This window comes from Corvus kubaryi, unplaced genomic scaffold (genome assembly GCF_017639235.1).
Source record: "Corvus kubaryi isolate FWS band 111438036 unplaced genomic scaffold, C.kubaryi_AGA036_p1.0 138, whole genome shotgun sequence".
In the NCBI taxonomy this organism is placed as follows: domain Eukaryota; kingdom Metazoa; phylum Chordata; class Aves; order Passeriformes; family Corvidae; genus Corvus; species Corvus kubaryi.
Window position 1 is genome coordinate 4646623 of NW_024580672.1, and position 20388 is coordinate 4667010.

The 20388-nt window shown below is 43.3% G+C and overlaps 1 protein-coding gene across 5 annotated transcripts in view; it reads left to right on the forward strand.

Moving 5' to 3' along the window:
* The first annotated feature begins 6205 nt into the window (after positions 1-6205).
* Positions 6206-20388, forward strand: part of GBF1 (golgi brefeldin A resistant guanine nucleotide exchange factor 1) — a 106614-nt gene continuing 92431 nt past the window's right edge. For 4 of the 5 annotated variants that reach the window (XM_042018761.1, XM_042018762.1, XM_042018763.1 and 1 more), the window contains exons 1-3: positions 6206-6417; positions 11964-12069; positions 13371-13437. In XM_042018761.1, coding sequence (XP_041874695.1) covers positions 6410-6417; positions 11964-12069; positions 13371-13437 — 181 coding nt within the window. In that variant the 5' untranslated portion in view covers positions 6206-6409. The remainder of the gene's footprint in view (positions 6418-11963; positions 12070-13370; positions 13438-20388) is intronic. The other variant, XM_042018765.1, reaches the window with a different exon arrangement.

The window sequence follows — 20388 nt, forward strand, 5'->3', positions numbered from 1 at the left end:
CCCCATTCCAGCTGCGCCCCCGCCGCCGCCCGCCCCGTCCAGCGCCCCGCCCCCGCCCCGCCCCTCGCCCGCGCCGCCCAATCGTCCCGCGGCTCATTTACATACTGCCGCAGCTCTGCTCTCGGATTGGTCGAGGCGGACGGTAGGCCTCGCCCCCCGCGCTGGCCCCGCCCCGTCCCGCGCGCCGTGCAGGGTGAGCGGCGGGGCGGGTGCGGGGACGTGTCCCGGGCGCGGAGCTCCGTGCGCCGCCAGCCCCGCGGTACGGACACGGTCCTCCTGGACATGTACACTGATACCCTGCTCTTATCGCTGCACATGCTGCGTGCCTTGCTCAGTGCTTGGCGATCCGCTACTCTGGAGCCCGCGTTGAGCATCCGCTCCGCTCAGTACTGGCGCGGCGAGCCTGTTCGGGTTTTGCAGTTAGAGCCACCAGCCAGACACGGGTTTTTTTGGGGCAGCCAAGTCCGTAGTCAGCTGGAAGCAGTTGGAAGCGTTCCCCTGCACGATGGAGCAGCAACTGCAGGGGATGTTTAATCACAGGGTAGTTACCGCACGCACTGTTGCGGCTCTAGGCGGTACCGGGAAGCGCTTCTCTGCCAATACTATGCCGCTCTTACCGGGACACGGAGGCTGCCGGCTGTGCGAGAAACACCGCGCTCCAGCCCACTGATGGGTCTTCTGGCGCCCAAATGCTGCTTGTAGTTTAGATTCCAGCCTGGCTTCTACTGAAGTTCACGGCAACATCCCGGTGCAGGAGTGCAGGGTGCGATCACTCCTTGAAATGTCCCCAGATGCTTGTACCTGCTACAGCAAGCCTTGAATATGTTGGCACACACATTTTACTCCAACTAAACAGGTCCTCTCTCTTCCGGTGCTTACAGGGAGAAGTTTGTAGAAGCTCGCTTAGCCTTTCTGTCCTGCTCTGGGAGCCCAGGGGAGAGGTTTATCCCTGTCAGGCTCTTAGGGAGCTTGATGCACACATTCTATGGTCTGATTTTCTTGAGGTCATTCCCATGTCAACCTGCTCTCCAATTTATGATGTCAAAGGTCACCCTCAAGCTCTTCCACTGACATATTTTAAAGATAAGGAAATAATGTGAGGATAGCAGTGAATTTTAACCCTGAATGATTTACCAGCCATATTTATGGAGTCTAATAAATGCATAATATGACATATAGATATGTATGGGAAGACAAATGCACACGAAGCAACACAGGATATAAAAAGAGGTTAAGCAGACCCAGGCATTACGGTTTACAGTTCAAAAACATGCACTAACATGTTAATTCAGTAGAAACACAGAGTTTAAAAGGAATCACAACGTTGACACTCTTGAAAGAAATTACCATGGTTTTTTAATGGTAGTAATCTGGAGCTTGTGTTTGCCTTACTGCTCTTCCGCCTGCCAAAAATGACAGCAAGCTAGACCACATCTTTTTCTAGCTCAGATTTTAATCCACCCCGACATAGGCTTGCCTCCATTAAGAAAAGCAGACACTGTATAACAGCACTAGCATTTTCCACAGGGCAGTCTGTCTCTATCACCACATGCCACAGGGAAGTTGAAAGTCCTGCACAAGGTCTGCAGCAATGAAGGGACCTTATTTTCAATTGCTTTCCTCTCCCTCCAAACCCTTCACCATCAGCAGCCTGCAGCAAATACAGTTTGTGCTTACACTTACAAGTAATAGTGAAACAAATGTATTTTTACCTATTTCCCTTGGGTACTATGTCACAAGTTGGTTCCCTGTGGAGCACAGTGTAAACACTGCTGGATCAGACCATCCAGGGACCTGCAGAAGGAGTCTGTCATCAAGGCATCCTCAATGCAACTGCTGGACTGACCCTTGAAGGGTCTCTTTGGGAGGGAGGGCTCCAGTGCTTGTTGTTGAAATGTAGATCTTGTTGGTTAGTGCCAAGACCTCTTAGCTGTAGTGCATCTTGTCTTGCCAGCAGGCAACTTCATTGCTGGGGAAGAGAGCAAGGATTTCACAGGGGTTCAGGAGACTGTTATTACTATTTTAGATAAAATAAAATAGAAAAGAAAAAAAAAAAAGCGAAAGCAAACTAAACCAAGAGTGGCCCTGATCCATGTCTTGGCAGAGAGATAGGATATGCAAAATAAGGGAATTACTCAGCATCTTAGACACCCTTCCTTTTTCACCAGCTGGGAAGAGTTTTTTCTTAAAGAAGACCCTGTCTCTGCCACAGGCAAACATGGTCCTCATGCTGGATGGGTCCACTGCTCTTGGAGAGTGGTGGAGTTGTTGATGATCACGGTTTCCATCTTTGTGTCTTAACTGATCTTTTAGCCATGCTGGGTCCATGCCATCAAATGCCTTAAAGATCAGGACTCAAGCTTGAATTTGGCTTGGCTTTCATGCCAAAAGGTGGCCTAGGGAGGAGAGGTAGGTTTGATGCACTTGTGGCAGCCAGGGCTCCCACTGCAGCATGCTCTTCTAGTTGGCATTTGACAAGCACTATGGGCTTCCTGCCCAGGTGTATCACATAGCTGTAGTCTAGCCAAGAAGTGACAAAGATGTGACTAACCGAGCCCGGCTTGCTCCTGCCAAAAAGGCATGGCTTGCCCTGGCCAAGAAGAGACAATGAAAACATTACATTGGGAAGTTCACTGGGGGAATTTGATGTCACTGGGAAGTGCAGGAGTGTTCTGGAGACACAGGCTAAGCTGAAGAGCTGACAGGGTATTTTAGATTTAGGAGTCTGCTCTGCAGCTTTAATATTGTACTTTGTATCATTTGTACAGTTTTTAATAGTTGGTGTAGTTTCCAGAGAAGGGTTTTAATACTTTCAAGTGTTTCTGCAAAAGCAGCTCTGTTGCTTCAGTTGAAGGTCCTGACCTGGGTTCAGGTTGTGTCAGATGCAGCACATCAGTTTTCCTTTGGAGATTCTTCAGCTGGCTTTGGGCTAATCTCTACCTGAGCTTGCTCTGGAAAGGAGCAGCTGCTTAGAAACGCTGTGTTCTGCACATGTTCAGTAGTGGTTTTGGGATGCTTAGCTCTGGGAAGAGTAGCTGCACATAGTTTCTAGCCATGACAACTGCTTGTACCTTCTGAGAAACTCCATCTTTCTGCCCCTTTTTTGGAGACCTTACTAAGCCTCTGAGAAACAGCAAAAGCCTCCAAGAGGAGGGGAAGAAGTTTAATCTCTCTCAGACTACTTAACCTGCTAGAAAACTTTTGTGTTACAAGTGCTTATGGGTCTGACATCTGGGCTCTGAAGACAACCATGAACTGGTAGTGCCTGAGCAAAAGTAATGGACTATGCAGGGTTGGTGCAGGTGCAGGTGGTTGGCAGCGTGGATTTCTGACAGTCTCATCAAAGACAGGCAGTCGGTGTGACATGGAGGCACTGCTCTTTGCAAGGGGCTGGCTGCTCAGGTGTCTCAGATGAAAGCAGGTGAGCTGACTATGTATGTGGGCAAGGCCTGAGGGGATGATTGTTAGTGAGTTTGGTGAGTTTGCATCCCTTCCATATGCTCCTTGTGGGCTAAGGAGGAATACTCAAGGCAGAAGCTGCTGAAAAGCTGCATCTTTGCAGTGAAGATAAAGCTGAGCTTTCCTGCCCAGATAGCAGGAACCTGGGGGATTTGCACAGGCTGCTTGTCTGATCTTTGGTTTCGTTGTATCATGTCATGTGTAAGAACAAGTGCATTATATTGGAAATAAAGGGACAAGGGATTATCCTACACCTGGATCTTTTGGTGCAGAGTGCTCCCACTTGCCCACATGTGCCCATAGCTGTGCACCACTCATTTCAAACACTGCTGGATCATGCAGTCCAGGCAATCCAGGCTTCCCCAATGCTGCCAGGCTGGGGATGTTGGTGCCACACTGTCACATCAGCAGGATTTTCTGTGCAGCCAGGGTGGTGCTGGGCTGTCTGAGGGCTGACTAACGCAGTGCTGTAGTGCGTGTGAGTGAACTCTCCTCCCCAGGCAGTGTGGGGCCATACCACATTGTCTTCTCTCCAGACAATGCAGCGCTGGATTGTAAGTAAAAATGCAAAGCACATTGCAATGTTTGCTCTTTATTAATGCACTAAGATGCATTCGGGTGAAGCAGAAGGCTCCTGCCTGGCTTGGTTTCAAGCTCCGTGACAGGCCTCCATAAGTGACGGTTTAGCAGGGTTCAATTCACCAGATCAGACAAGGTGGGAGCCTGAGCTATACAGCAGGCACTGGAAGGAACAAGAAGGCATGGAAGGGGGTCCAGACCCATTCTGGGCAGGTCAAGCAGGCTTGACAGACCTGGACTGAGCTGCAAGGTGTGCAGTGGCTAAGCCAGCACCTGAAACGCCCTTTATGGAACAGGGAGCAGATGGATGGAGTGGCAGATGAACTCCTGTGAATTTCAAAATGTCTGGCAAATACCACCAGGCTGTTAGCTGTTTGTCCCACTTTGGAGTGGGGCAAAAGGCAAGGAGAAAGCACTAGCAAATAATTTGCTTGTTCTGCAAACCTTCACTCATTGCTCAGGTGGCATTTGAAATCTGGGCTCGGTGAGTATTTGACCATCTGTTTTATAGCTGAGAAACTCAAGATAAACTGCATGTACCATGGCTGCAGCAGAGGCTGGAGGGATACATCTCAGCTTCTGAGCCTATGGCTAGACCACTGGGGCATGCTCTTTCTTCTTTCACCTCTAGTGAATGTGGCTGCTTAATGCAGTTACAGCTTAAACTTCCAAATCCAAAGACTACATACTGCCAGGTAAAGCCCAGCTGAAGAAGGTCTCCTGGCGGTGTTAGAGCTGGGAGGTAATGGCAGTTTCAATAAGACACGTTGAATCTTGATCAGGCAATAATGTGACAGCTATTGATATGTGACAGTATCTGGCCAGTTTTTAGGGTGGCATTGGAGTTGGCCTCAGATTTATATTTGGCTGGCCAGGGAACACTCCTGTTGGATGTTCCCTTGAGCCTTTGTCTGAGAACTTTCCTCCTTCAGTCACACTGCAGTAGATGAAGTTGTGATTAAAAGTGAATGAATACTTCTTGACCCTTTCACCTTCCTCTGGCCTCATTTGTGTTTTCCCTACAAAGTGTAAGATTTTGGGGTAGCTGTTCCTTTAACCACTCTAACACCTGCCACAACCCATCCCCAGGCTGACCTGACTGAAGATCCTAGAGTTATAGAACTGTAAGGTAACTGCAAGGACCTTCTGTCCTCTGTGCCAAGTTCGTGGGCAGAGGCTTAAACAAGTAGAGTGACCCCTGCAAATTACTGCCTTTATGGTACACAGCATTGCAACTGGGGGCATACACATAGAAAGCGCCTGGGAAGGTGGGAGGAGCACCAAGAATTCATTTCACCAAGCGCTGTATAGCTAAAAAATTGTGATTGTTTTTGCTGCAAAGAGCAGGCCAATAAAGTGGCTTCATAGAGCAGTTAAACTCCATGGTGGTCTCTGTCTGGCACGATCGCTGGGCTGGATGAACTAAGGCTGCAGCACATGGCTTGTAGCCCAACTTGAGCAAAGAATCAGCTCTGTGCAGGTTTGAGGAGAGTTACTGGGGCGCAGGGCGGCGGAGAGGGGAGAAGCGGCGTGTGCTTCTCTGGGTGCTGTCGTGCGTGGTCTCGTACCAGCTGCACTCTGTGCTTTGTCCAGTGGCATTCTCCTGCTCACTCACGGGGAACAGCAGAGCTATGACACAGCGAGGCGTTCAGGAGGGAACAGAACGCTTGCAGGGGATCATCTCCCAAACGGCTCCCGCGGAGAAGCTGCAAGAGGGTGTAGAACAAGTTGGGAAATACTCGCGGAGCACGGCGGAGAGGCACCGCTTCCCTCGGCGGGCTGTGCAGTGCCAGCGCTGTCACCGACACCGGCACAGCCCTCGCTCGGGGCGGCCCCGACTCCCCACACGCCCCGGGCAGCGGCCAGGGGCGGCCCGGCCCACAATGCTTTGCGAGGGCAGCCCTCCCGCCGGCTTCCGCCCGGCCGCCCTGGCTGCGGGCGCTCAGGCGCGGCTGCGGCGCCGCACCGCACTGCGATTGGCCAGCGGCTCTGCTGGTTCTACCCTCTCGTCTCTCATTGGCTCCCCGCCGCTGTCACCGCAGGGCCCGCCTCCTCCGGTCGCAGTCCGCGTTCCCATTGGGCAATGCGGGGAGCTGCGCGGCGCATCGCGCGCGGGTTGGCTGTCCGGGCTGTCCGTCTGCGCAGTAACCAGGCAGCGGGTCACGGTGCGCCGGTTTCCACGTCAGTGCGAGAGAGCGGGGCCGGTGTCTCTGCCCGTGCCCCGCGGACCCCGCGCTCCGCGGCCTCGCCTCCGCCGCCGCCGGCAGGGAGGGGCGGACAGGGGGCGGGCCGAGCCCCCCCGCCCGCGGTGCCGCCCGCCCGGTTATGTGAAGCGGCCGCTGCCGCGGGGAAACAGGCGCCGCCATTTTGGATGCGGGGGTCAGTGCCGGGCAGCGACCGCCTGTCGCGATACTGTCGCGACGTGGGGGTGGGCGGGAGAGAAGCGGCGGCGGGGGAACCGTGCGGGGCCAGCGGGGCGCGGGGGCGGAAGCGGGGCAGCCCCGGGGGCCGGGCGCGGGTCGGGCCGGCGGCCGGGCCGGGACTGACACGCGTGGCGGTGCCCACGGGGCTCGGGGCGCACGGGCCCGCCTGGCAACGAGCGCCGTGGGCTGTGGGCGTCGGGGAGGAGCGGGGTCAGGGCTCGGGGCCGGGCAGGGTGGGCGCTGCACCTGCACAGGCATCCGCTCCCCGTGCGCCACGGCTGCTTGCTGCTTGAAATCGGTGGAGACAGGCTTTTCCTGGCACATGGCCAGCTCCATGGCTGTTGCAGGGGAAAGCTCAGAGCTCACCTAGAGTGTATGTTATGAGTTCATCTGGTGGCGTGTTTCATAGTTACAACAGTGTGAAGTAATTGGAAGAAAGAAAATGCCCCTCACCATATTAACCTTAGGTTTCATTTTTGCTATGCAGTTTCGCCAGGTAAATGCGACTTGCCTTTCTTTTCTTGATTCCTAGGCCCTATCTCACTGTTGCAGCCGAATGTGGAGGCTTGGAGAGAAGTTTGTCCCTTTCTTCCTTTCTGATGTGCCACCTCTACCATGTTGCCACTGCTTATCTTTTAAAGGGCATTCTTAAATGCCTGAAATTGCATTAAATGCTCAGGACTGCACAGTTCCTTTCCATACTTACGAATTATTCCTTTATATCACATTCATCCAGGCATTTGGAGGTAGCCTTTGGAGAAGCATCCTGAGTTCTCTGAACTTTTGCTGCCTGTGGTGCTTTTTGCAGAACAGTTGCTACTTGAAAAAACTGAGCAAGTTAAATTTCCCTATAGAGGTTCATGCACCTTCCGTGTGAGGTTTAGGAGGAAGAAAAGGAGCTTTTGCATTGCCAGTTGGGCTTCTGGGAAACCTAGCTGGCTGTGAGATAGTCAGGAGTTGTTTGTGATTCGTAGTTGTGTGTTCTGTTTTGGTAGCAGTGTATTGTATCAGGACTCTGGTGCCCAAATCTAGGTCAGAGGCTATGTAGATTATTCCTGCATTATCATAAACAGTGAAAATTTAGGTCAACAGAAGCTTACTTTGAAATATTACCTTTCTATGTTGTGGTTATGTTGTTTTTCATTACTGCTGTTTACTGGAGTAGTTTCATTGGGTTTAAATCAGTTGCCATAGCTGAAGGCTAAAGTTAATGATAGGAAGAAGTGGCTAGATGGAAGTCTGCCAGACATTGTTGCTTCTGATGCTAACTCTTGCTTGTTTCCAGAAGAATTGCAGACATTTTGCTGCTGAAGAGGGAGTGTTTCCTAAAACCATACCCAAGACTTCCTGTGGTAATACTCAGGAATCATTTGGGGTTCCTATGCATTGGGATGTGTAGGGGTAACAGGTTCTGAGGTTGATGAATGGAGTGTTCTGTGCATGCGTGAAATAATATTTGTAGGTGTAAATCTTGTCAAAGTTTTTATATGAAGATTCTACATGTGATGCTATTTCAGAAGTCTCAGAATAGTGATAATTATTGTCCATAGATCACTGTTGAAGGTTTTGAGAAGGTTATGAATGTGAGCTTTTGTTCTTTTATGACAGGATTAGGCATCGACCTTTTCCCACTTAGTGTTCCCAACGCTGTTATCAGTGAGGCTGTGAAAGTTAACAGCCTCCCTTCTTCTCGTGGTGGCCTGGGCACCTCCATACCTTTTGCCTTGGTTTGGAGCTGTCATTTTCACTGTGCTGCCTGTGTTGAACTTCTGTGCAGGAGCACATCTGAGGACTAGTCTGCAGTTTTAAGCAGATGTATGAATCCGTCTTAACAAAGAAACAGGAGTTTATATACAACTAACTGAAGGGTTAAGGAGCTAAAAAGCATTTGAAATTTAGTAGGTACCTTTTTTTTTTCTTTTCCCTAACTTAAGACCACAGAACTGAATCTATTTGTTTCTATATTAAGTCCACTATCTTTTTGTGTTTGATTAAAGATTGCTTGCAAGAAAGGCATGCATTCTTGATTTGAGGTCAAGAGTTATTGAAACAATGCCTTTGCTAGGGAGGTTGTTTCAAATTTTTGAATGATCTTTGGTATTAGTTCTGTTAACCTGTTCAACCAAGAGTTTTACAATATCCCATTCTTCAGACCATACCTTTGTAACAGTAAACCCAAATTCATGTTAATATTTTTTTTTCTCTAAGTTGAACAAACATCTAGTGGTTTTGCTTGACTCCCACCATGCTCTTGTAAACCCAGCTCATCATTCAGTACTGGTCTGGTCAGTTGCGTAACGTTTTTTCTCTGCTGCTTCGCAGCATTCATTTTTATCTTAAAGCTTCTTTTAATACAGGACATCTATACTGAGTCTAAACTGTGATCAGTTGTTGCTTGTGGTGATGATACAGTTGAAGGAACACATACAGAAATAATCTAATAATTTAAAAGGGATAGCCTTCGGGAAGTTTGGAATTTATTAAAGCTACATCCATCACTTGAAATAAACTTTTAAATTTTTACAGGGATGAATGGTTCTTTGGGCTTATCTTACAAGGTGCATCTCTCTGAAAATAGTTGTCTATCTTTCCTGCTCACTCTGTAGTTGTTTTCTGCTTCCTTCTCCAACATGAAGCTGCAAAGGTCCTTTGCATAAGTTAGGAAATTTGGCTTTGTGGCTAACTTTGGAATGTGTGTATGCTATTGCTTGGGTAGCTGCAAGCTTAAATATAAAGCAGTATTTCCCTCCATCTCTACCCAGTGTTGGTGGGGAAGTGAGCTGTGTGTCTGATGTTCAGAGGTCTGAGTGTGAATTCGCATCCCCAGCATGATAGGTTATTTCAGTTGCATTGGTCAAGAGAGTTTCTTGGCATGCATAAAGTGAATTTTTGTACTTTTGAATAAAGTTATATTAAATGGAATCTGCAGTGGGGAAGGGAGTGCATTTTCATTGAGTCTTCTCAGACAGTTAGCAATGAAATACCCCCCCAAGTTTTGCAGGGTTTTAATACATCAGGAGAGCCCTGCCAAGTAACAAGGAGCTTTTGCACCCTTGCTTGAAAGGATCAGGTTAAAAGGAAGAGGTGTATATTGGAGGTTTTTGTCTATTTTCTTCGTATTTTGCTACTTGCAGTTAGTTGGGCATTTTAAGTCTTCTACATTCAGGAAAGAGAGTTTAACAAACTTTTTCATCTTAATTATTTTATGTTAAAAATAGAGGAAAAGAAATAGGAGTCCTACAAGCAGATTCAGTAGTATGCAGAAGAGCATTTGAGCTTTGGCATCACTTTAAATACTGTCAAAACTATTGAGTATCTATGTGTGTGCAAGGTTTGTAATACATGTGTCTGGTATTTACATGCTTTTTGAAATAATGTTTCCTTGTCAGTTTGCTAAATGCCTGGAATGGTGCTACACAGTTTACATGTTCAACACTGTTTTGTAACAGTGTGAGAGGAAAGTGAAGACGGGAAAAACTTAGGTTTGACAAATATGAATGTGTAAAGTATTTCCTCAGAAGTACTTCCCTGGACTGGAGTTTTGAACCCTGAAAGTGCTGATTTAGAAATATGGAAAATAATGGAATTACTGAAAGAAAAAATAAATAAACAACGAATTTTACATGAGGGAGAAATCTCCCATTCATGCCTTTTACTAAAACAAGGACAATAAAGTGAAATAGAAAAAATTGTGATCAATGACATTTCGATGCAATCATATGAATAATATATGGAATAATTTACTCTTGAGGATGGGAACATCTCTCAGGCATTAGCCACATGAGTAGGAAGTGTATTGGTGGTTCTGTTATATACTGCTGTGAAGGAAGGATATACACCTTTGCTCTTCAGGGCACAAGCAAATTCCTTGGAAGCACTATTTGTCTGTCATGACTGTTCTTACAAAATACTTTTTTCTTTGCCCTTAAATTATTGTCTTACACCTGGGAATACCGTTATGTGTAATTCATTTAATGAAATAAACAATTTTGCCATAAGATTATTTGTTCTATTGCAAACACCTGAAAAAATGAAGCAACTGATCTGATGCTATCCTTTGATAAGGTATATTCTTATAATAATTTACTTGCTTTCCATTATTTATGGAGTCCTGAAACAAACTAATCTCTCATTCAGGGGATATTTGTGTATTTGAAGCATTGTTGATAATTCAGATGTTAATTAATGTGAAGCCTGACAGATCCAGGATGTATGTTCTGAAATTTCTGTGGTGGTCTTTCTGAGGTCTTGAGTAATCCACCAAAACTATTCCTTCCAGCTTTGCTTTTGTTATGTGGGCAAAAGTCCTTCTCATATTCTCTGTATTTTATTACCCCCTGCCTCCCCTTCCCAGCTGAGTTCTTTAAATGAGCCTGTCAGATTGGAAGTGTTATGATCAATGTTTCACCTGTTTCCAATCTTTTGCTTCCCTGTGGATGACCTGTTGTGATTCCAAGCTGGAGTCCTCATTTTCCTTTCATTCTTCTGAAGAAGTCTCGTTATTTGGCTACCATTTCAATAAATTCTTCTCATTTACAGACATGTTATCATCTGACTGTTTGGCCTCTTTGTAAGTCCTGTTTATTATTTATAAACATTGTGTCTGTTCATTCCCCTTCATTCTTATTTCTTTATGCTTGACTGTATCTGGGCTACAGCTAATATAAAGAGAACACTCCCATAGTAGTTCACTCTTCATTTCTTTTTCTCAGACTGTTACAAATATTTCTTGCTTTTAATTTCTTTCCCACTTTTCTGCCTCTTTCTGGCTGCATCAGTTTAAGTTTTTTCCCTGAAAGACCTCAGACTACAGGAGAGTAAGTGTCTGCCTTTAGCTTTCTCTCTTTTTCTCCCCATATTCCATCCAGTTTTGTCTCGAGTTTTGCTCATTTCTTTGTGGGGTCTTATGCCTTTTTTACTTTCCTGGTTTCTTGAGAGTTTTGTTTTGTGAGGCAAGTGTGAAATCAACATCTGTTACAAATTACTTTATTTGGCAATGTTTTAAGTCCCAAAAGAAGTTTGCTCTGTCCAGTTTGTTCAACACACTGATGCTTATGTAAGAGAGTACAGGGTTAGCTTTGTGTTCCATGCAGGGCTGCAGGAATTTGCATAAGTGCTGGAGATGCAGGTGTTACTGCATTGTCATGGATGTCTGTCCTGTTACCCCAACACTTTATCTTTCTGTGAACTTACATAGACTGGAAAAAAAAAATGAGGAATGTGCCTTGGCAAAGTGCTCTCTTGCATTACAAAGATCCTGTTCAAACTAACAGTCTGCTCTCATGGTTTTGAAAACACACTATGGAAAAGTGCCTTCATTTTTATGAAATACTTGTATTTGTTACATGCAATAACTTGTATTTAGTGCACACACAAAACAAATCTGAAAGAGTTTCTTGCATCACTGCAGGCCTTGCCTTCATTAGGGTCAACTTCATTTCATCTGAGGAAGACGATTACCCTGAGAGGCTAGAGATTAATTTGAATTACCTTTATTTTCAGAATTGTCAGGATGGTGGATAAGAACATTTACATCATACAAGGCGAAATCAACGCAGTGGTGGGAGCCATAAAGCGTAATGCCCGATGGAGCACCCACACACATCTGGTAAGTTACCTTAAATTGTTGCTATCTGTAGCAGCAGGTAGAAACACCTCTGTCAGAAACCACTTGGCTTTGCAAAAGGACGTCAGTTTTTTTAGCACTTGTTATAGTACTTTTTTAAGTAAAGTTGGAATAACTTTCTACATTGCTTACATGGTTTTGGGCTTCTCATGTGCCAGTGACTTAAGGCTACAAAGCTGGAAGTCTTCTACCTTTTTATCCTGTAAATAGGAAAACCCCACGTATTTCACGTGGGAATCATCTCATTTAGACTTTTATTGCCTGGGATATGAGGGAATTTGAATATATGGTGTTATTTTATTTAGCACAATGTTTTTATGTATCTTTTGTACTCTCTTAGAGAAGACAGTCTTCATCATGAAAGCCATGAAATAAAAATTGGGGAAATCATTATATATAGAGTATTTTTAAATTTTTATATGACATAGTATCTCTTCAGCTCTGTTTTGTTGCTGCTATCTATATTCCTGACTAAAACCGGTTAATACTTTCCAACCTGCTTTGGTAAAAGCCCTAAATACAGTGTTTCCAAGTCTAACCATGCTGCGGTGAGTTTATGGCTGCCACAGTGTAAATGTGTGGATGTGGCACACTGTATCAGTGGTGCACTTCGGAATGTCACATGAATAGCAGATGGCTGTCATCCAGCACAAGTGGTTTCAGTTTGTCAAAGGGCAGAGCCCTTTTTCTTTCTAACAGGCATTTCTTCGTTAGGGCTCACGGCCTCTCTATCTGAGCTCTGGGTGCGGCTGCACTCAGTTTGGAGAAACTGCTGCTCCTCCTTATTTTAATATCATAAAGATAGGCTAAGGCTAAAGGATGCAGGTAATTCATATAAATATCGCACTGTGATTCTTTCTTCAAGTTATTTTAATGGCATAAAATGTCATTGTATTTCTGTTCCCATTACAATCTGCATAGATTAACATTATAGCAAATCCAGATGAGCCATTTCAATATGGTATCAGTTAGATCTGCAGTGAAATTTATTGAACAGTAGAAGGCTAATCAGAAGTACTTCTAAGGACAATAAAACCAAACCAGAATGCTCAGTCTTGGACCTATGGTTTGACATTTGAGCTGTATGATATTGGGGAGCACTGTCCGGAAAATAAAAATGCTTCTCTTGTGTTTGATGGTATAAACATGTTAACAGTGATAAACTCAAACCACAGTACTTCTGTGAATATGATGGTGAGGTCTTTAACAGACCCATTATTAAGATTTATCTTCAGGAATATGTTTGCCTCACTAATTACTTACTTCCTATATATAACCTATAGGATGAAGAAAGGGATCCCCTGCTGCATAGCTTTAGCCACCTAAAAGAAGTGCTGAATAATATAACAGGTAAGCTTCTACAGAAATCAGCGGGTGTGTGCACCTGCTAGGTTATATGCAAATAAATGGACAGGTGTACTTATTTGTCTTATTTATTATCCAGAAGTCATTTATTGAAGAATGAGAGAAGAGGAAATATGCATATACTTTTAGACAAATAATACCAATGTAAACTAGCACAGAAGTACCACTGCTGCCACTGTCTATATGGATATATATGTGTGAGTGTGTGTATGTATATTTGTGTGTGTGTGCACACACTTATTTTTATAAACATGCATATTTCTTTGATATACTGAAGCTTGTAGTAATATATTGAAATCTGGTGTACTATCATGTATTGCTTTTTTGTGCTTTGTTTATGCTTTCTGATCGGTGAATGATGGAAAGAATCTGCTTAGAAAGTGGTTTTACCTCTGTTTTTTCCTCACATTCTTTGGTTTGTTAGCTTTCATCATGTGTTAACATGTAATAAGTAAAGCACAGACCTCTGTTTCTATTTGGATCTCTTGGATTTTAAGTGAAAGACTTTGTGATCACCTGCACTGAAAGAAACTGGAAATCTGTATTGGTAACAGAAGTAGAACACAAGACTGTAGTGTGTATTGTGACCACTTTTTTTCCTCACAACCCATCTTTCTCCCCTTCCCCCAATATTTTCTGGTTTTGTAGTTTCAGAAGTGATTGTTTAAGTGTAACCCAAGTATGTGTTGAGAGTTTGGAGGTGAAGCTAATCCTAAACTCCATATGGCATTCTGCATGTTCTTCCCAGGATTTCTCTTGTTGATTGACGTAAACTTTATTTCTGGTCCCTTTATTACAATGAATCCTCTGAGCTGCACTCAGCCTTAGTTTGAGATGGGCTTTTTGCATTTCTGACTGTGATGCATGTTCATTCTTGCATCAGTGCTGAGTCTAGAATCTCGTAAAAAGTGTGTTCCTTAGAAGTACAGTAGTGCTGCTTCCAAGTGATGACAAGAGGTGCTGAGGACGTGTGCCAGTTCTAAGCCCTTATTCCTTCCTCTTTTGTGTCTGCCTGTAAATGTAATGCTTTGCTTTTCTTTGCCAGGTTAACTTCCTGTGGTTGTAAGTAGGATTTTTCTGTCAGAACATGACATCTTAGGGAACTCCTGAACAGCTTGGATTTCTGGATAGTGTCTTTGTTCTGGATGTTATGCTTGTACCTGGACTACGTGACAGTCTGGATTTGTGGGATTTTTTGTAAGTTCACTCACCCTCTGTAAGATAGGCGTGCAGTCACCAGAGGTGTTTTGGGAGGAAATTTTCCTTTTCTCCCTTCTATGAGATAAAATTTTCTTTGAAATAAGCTTCCTGAAGTTCTTTGCCATTATTGCAAATATCTCTTCTCATCAACAAGAGCAGGGAATGTCAGGATGCTCAAATAAATGCAGTATAAGTAAATGTCAGGGACTGGCCATTTATCTAGAGCAGCTAGATACAATGTGCTGTTGACTTGTTGGGGGAAAAAATGCAAGTTCACTATCCGCTTATGTTAGAGAAAGCAAAGTTTAATGTACTGAGAGATTCAGAGACTCCCTTTGTATTAGTCATCATGTAAGCATGGTTCCTGCTGAGATAGTAATTGCTTGTATATGGGGATGAGAGCATGTTGGTTTGACAACATGGGATTCTTTTATACAGGTAATTTCAGCTTCAGTGACTGCTATTTACTGACTAGTGTCTTGAGATAGGACATCACTGCTGGGCTCCATCTTTTTTCCATTTTAGACATGGACTTGTTCTCAGGCAATACTTTGGATGATACAGAGTCTCCTGCATCATCTTCCAGGCAATCAAAAGTCCAGTCCCCAGCAGAGGGGTTTTTTGGTGATTTTTTTTTTTTTTCACTAGACCTTCCTTTCATGTCTCTTTCATTAGCTCATGGAAACGCATTGCTTTTATATTTAAATTTATTCAAGCTGTAATCTTTGACATTTGAGTTAGCTTTTAGTACAATTTTGCATTTATAGTAATATATATTATGTATTTTCTCAATCCCCCAAGAACCCATTTTAATCTATTCCAGATGCAAATTTCAGGCTGTCTTGTCCCATCTCCCCTCTTGCTCTCTCCCTCCCTTCCCCTCCCCCATGGAGCATGTTTGATCAGGTGTGGCAGGAATATCCACTGTCAAGCTGCGCCCTTTATATTAGTCAATATTATCCTTCCTTCCCTCCCACTCCCTTCATTCTCCTCTGGGCTTTACCAGTTGATTTATAATTTTGGAATTCTCATCGGAGTCTGTAATACAGTTTGTTCATTATTTAACCAAAACCTGTTTAATGAGCAAAGAGAGGCAATGTAAATGTTAGGCATGTTGCAGTGGAGTACCTTTTGTTCTCCTCTGAGCTAGTGGGTATTAACTCTGTCATGACTGTGATGCTGAAATACCCTGGTCAAGGGTATAAAGATGCACTGTATGCCCCCAGCAGCTAACGATTCCTGTTTCAAAGTATTGCTCCTCAAGAGTAACTAAATTACATACTGGAAAGCTTGCCTGCAACTAAGTATGGTATCCCATCCTGTTGTAACATCTACATGTGCTCTTGGAGGAAGCATATAGAGAAGATGTGTTGCTCAGCACAAACAGTCCCATGATGTGGTAAGAGTAACTTCACTTCTACAGTTCAGCATACCTAGCAAAGGGCCTTGAACCTGAATTATATTTTAAAGTTTCTCTTTAAGATTCTGATAGAGAAACTTAATTTCTGTGGCAGTTTTATGTAGATTTATAAAAAAAGTTTAATAATTTAAAAATGAACAGCATATCTGCTCTGATCCACTGTCAATTGATTTATTGGATGCCATTTTTACACTTTCGTGGGCTGTGTGTATTTTAGTTATTATTGACAGTAGTTGCCTGAAAAACAGAAAGGAGACATAGAGGTTCTGTTGTCCTGGGTGATGCGTAAATTAATCCAAGATAAATTTAATAGCTGAATGCTTGCTATGCTAAGATGAGCGCAATAAGCTTAAGTTTGATGGCGTATTTCTAGTGCTTAGAAAAAGCAGAAGACAGTGTCCTGAGTTATGACCATATGGAAGCAATGACTATCAAGCTTTTTCCAGGCATACGAAATTGAAATACAACTACATCTTCAAAGGTTATTTTAAAACTAATGAAAACCTGTATTGATACAAGTTTGGATCTAGGGCCACTGTCACCGCAGCTTCCATTTGACTGCTCTTTAAAGAGAGCTGAGTACCCTGAAAAATATGTCTGGACATTGAAATATTTGTTCATTTTGTCAGTTAAGGATTTAGGTCAGCAAAAGGAAGCTTCTTTTTAGCATCCAGTGATAACTGAGCACTGTCTCTTTCATGAGTGGTTCTAACTTAGGATGTTCTCTAGGTCAGCAGAGAAAGGTTTTATAACCACAAATAGCTGGAAATATGAATTAATTATAAACCTGCTTTTCCATGATTTCATGAGGATTGGGTTTCTTTAAATGCTTCTCTGGCTGTTGAAATCTTCAGAATTCTGGTATGATGTAGAGGTAAGAGCAGATACTTCTCTAGTTATTCTTCTCATTGCAGAATTTGTGCTTTGCTCTGGCCAGGGGAATGAGTCAGTCACCAGGATTTTTGTGCCTGAAGTGCTGCCTACTGGTGTGTAGGATGGCTTTAGGACAGGAATGACTGACTACAACTGCCTTGTACAAGTCATGACTGCAGTGGGAGAAGCAGGTGTTTGTGGAAAGTGTGTGCATCGAGAGTCTATTTAAATAAGGTTTAAACTAGATAAACACACCTGTGAAGAGGTGCTTGTGTATATTTTAGGTCCATGAGTGCCAGACTGCAAGGTTTGAGTCCTTTTATCCTCTGGTGGTTCAGAGTTGGTGCATTTAAACAGAAGCTGCAGAGTAAGCTGTTAGAAGCACTCTGATTTCATGCACATTCATGACATTTTAAATGAATGCTTGTACAGTGGGTTCAGAAGAATCTTTTCATGGCTTATTTCAGACAAGAAGCTGCTGCAAATCTCCATCTTTAGAGGGTTGGCTGGGGCATTAAGAGCTGGCTAAAGGTCAAATGACTGTAACCGTAAGAGAACCTTTGCCCAGTGTACTGACTTAATATACTTGTTACTGTAGCCATCAGTTTTCTGGTATGTAGACTTGATTGCACACTCATTTTGTTGTGTCTGAGCTCTGGAAACTCAGTTTTTGTGGAAAACCTGACAGTTGTATAAAACAATACGGGAATTTTATCCTGATTTTGGATTAATATCTGAACTTTTTCTGAAAGATGTAGTTTTAAGAAGCAGCAAATTGGTAGTAAATATAAATATGTGGCCTCCTCTCAATGCTATTGGAGTACTATTGGATAGACTATGGTATGTTCATTGAAGTTAAGAAATCAGAAAAAATTTGTGTTTGGGGTTTTTATATAAAGAAGTGTAGGAATTAGACTATATGAATGTGTGATATGTAAAGTGCTGTGATGCTTACTGCTTTGCAGGTAACAGCCATACCGTATTTTCTTTATTATTTGGGTCTTGAGTTTCTGCTAGAAGTGTCTGAACTTACTGGCAAATAACAAATATGATGATCTGTATACTGTGGTATTTCTCAGATTGTTTGCATTGAAGGATAGAAATGTTATTTAGATCAGCCATGAAAAAAATTAAAGCTTTTTTTTTCTGTTGCGTATCTGGTTCCTATAAAAGATCTACAACATTCACTGATCTTATAGATCATGTCTGTTCTTGTGATAACTCAAAAAAATAAAAGGTTGTTGTTGGTTTTTTTTTGGTTTTTTTTTTAAAGTAACAGGTATTCATACACGTTAACTTGGTATTTTTGAAGACCAAGCAATTCGGGCTAACATTTAGCTTATGTTGCATTCTCTATGAATTTTTAAAGAAGAACGGAAAGGGTATAACAAAGGTTAGGAAACTGATAGAATAAGGTTTCTTCCATAACTTTAACTTGGCCTCACTCTAATTAGTGGATGACAATACAATTTTAGTCCATATTGAATGACCTGACGCTGTGTACAGAAGTGGTAATTTATTTCTCTTCAAATTTTCTTACTGTAAGAAATATGAATATTAAGGTGCCAACTTAAATTTGATACTTTGATTGCGGGTTGAACCCATACTTCATTTCTGCCAACTGTGTTCAGACAATACAGTAAAAATTGTCATTTTAAAAACAAGTTTCTAGTCCAAATGAATGCAGACATCCTCCCGACTGCACAGAGAATGTAAACCAATGCAGTATTTTGGCTTTGAAGCTGCAGGTAGTTCCAAATACTCTGAGTGAGGTTAATCTTTTTCATCTCATGGTAGCATCAAATTAATCAAATAACTGTCTTATAGCTGAGGTCCTTGAATCTTCCTCAGGGAAGATGTCTCTATTGATATTTTTGGCATAGATTTTCTTGGTGTTTTCTTGGAGAAATAAGAAGTCAGGCTTTTCCCAGGTGCTTGCTATCCTTGTGCTTTACTTTCTAAGTGATTTTCCCAGAGTGACACTGATGTGCTCTAAAAATGGTAGCTGTACTGCAACTGGGATGGGAACTTCTCAAACCTGAAATGAACATGAGAATTGTCATAATTTCACTTAAGATTTAAATTATTTTCTGTATAAAGGAAGAAGGAGGAGGAGGAATGTCCTTGATGAAGAATGATTTACAGATGCACCAAGACAGGCACCATAACTTTTTCAAGGCTTTTCTGTTGTGTGCAGGACAGCATTTATGCAGAGTGTGTGAGGAGTCAGTTATGGATGGTGTCACTCTGAGCTCTAATTGATTCTGTTGAATTGTACATTGAGCCCTTCAACACGGGTTACTGAATGAAATTAGAGCTCCTGCAAAGGAGAGTCTTGTAATTGAGATATTTGTAACGAGTACTGAACAGACAGAAAGGGATAAACTGTGGTCGTGTAGAATCCTTAATTTGATAACTTTTTAGCTCTTGTGTTAATCTTCTGGTTTTTGTTTCTGAGTAGTAAGGAACTTAATGGATAAAATTGAAAGAAGTGGAGTGGATCTCAGAATATCTAGAGCAAAAAAATGGAACCAACGCAGTAAGGTGGTCTTCACACTACGTATTTCTTCATGTCTCCTAAAGTCCCTTTTGCAGTTCAGCCCCACAACCTTTGTGATACCACTTAAGCATCGTTTCAATACAGTTCTTTCAGTGCAGTTTAACACTAGAGCTTGGAGCTTAAGTCTTCCTTCAGTGCATGGCTAATGACTGGCAGGTACAGGCAGGAGATGGTGCTGTTGGAAGGAATTGTTTCCTGACCCTTAATCCTTAAGGACCCAAGGATTTAGATGGACAAGCACTCCTGGCTGTTGCTTGGAAGAGTTCCCACAGTAGGCTTGTTCTGTAACACCAGCCTTCTGTTACCACTGCGGGGCTGGGCTCTGAAGAGCTGCCACATGTGCATGATGTGCAACTGACTCTCTCTTGTTCCACACTTGTTGAGCAATTACTTTCCCACTTGTTGGGCACTCCATTATTTCCTTCAGTTACTGCTTCTGTGTGAAGTGGAGCCATAAAGGAAATGGCTTAATGGATGTACATTAGGGGGCAATAAATTGCAGTTTGATTTGGTGGACTGGCAGTACCAGATGCTCCATAGAAGCTAAGGTTCCTCTTAAGTCAGGCATTGAGATTTTGTAGTGAGTTTTTTTGATGGTGATGTTTTTGTTTTTGTCAAGAGTAGTGAAAAGGAATTGTGCCTGATTAAGAGACCTTAAGGTTATTTGCATTATAGTAAAAACCATGTGGAAGGAGGAGTATACATGAAATTGCTTAATTCTACTAGCAGTTTGCTAAGTATATAGCTCTTCTGTTCTGTCATCTTCCTTCTTTTACTGGTCTTCTCCCCTCACTCAATAGTTGCCATCTGACCTGTTAAAAATGTTGTCACAGAGGTGATTTACTTCAAAGAAGCAATAGTCTGTGTCAGAAAGTGCAGGTGC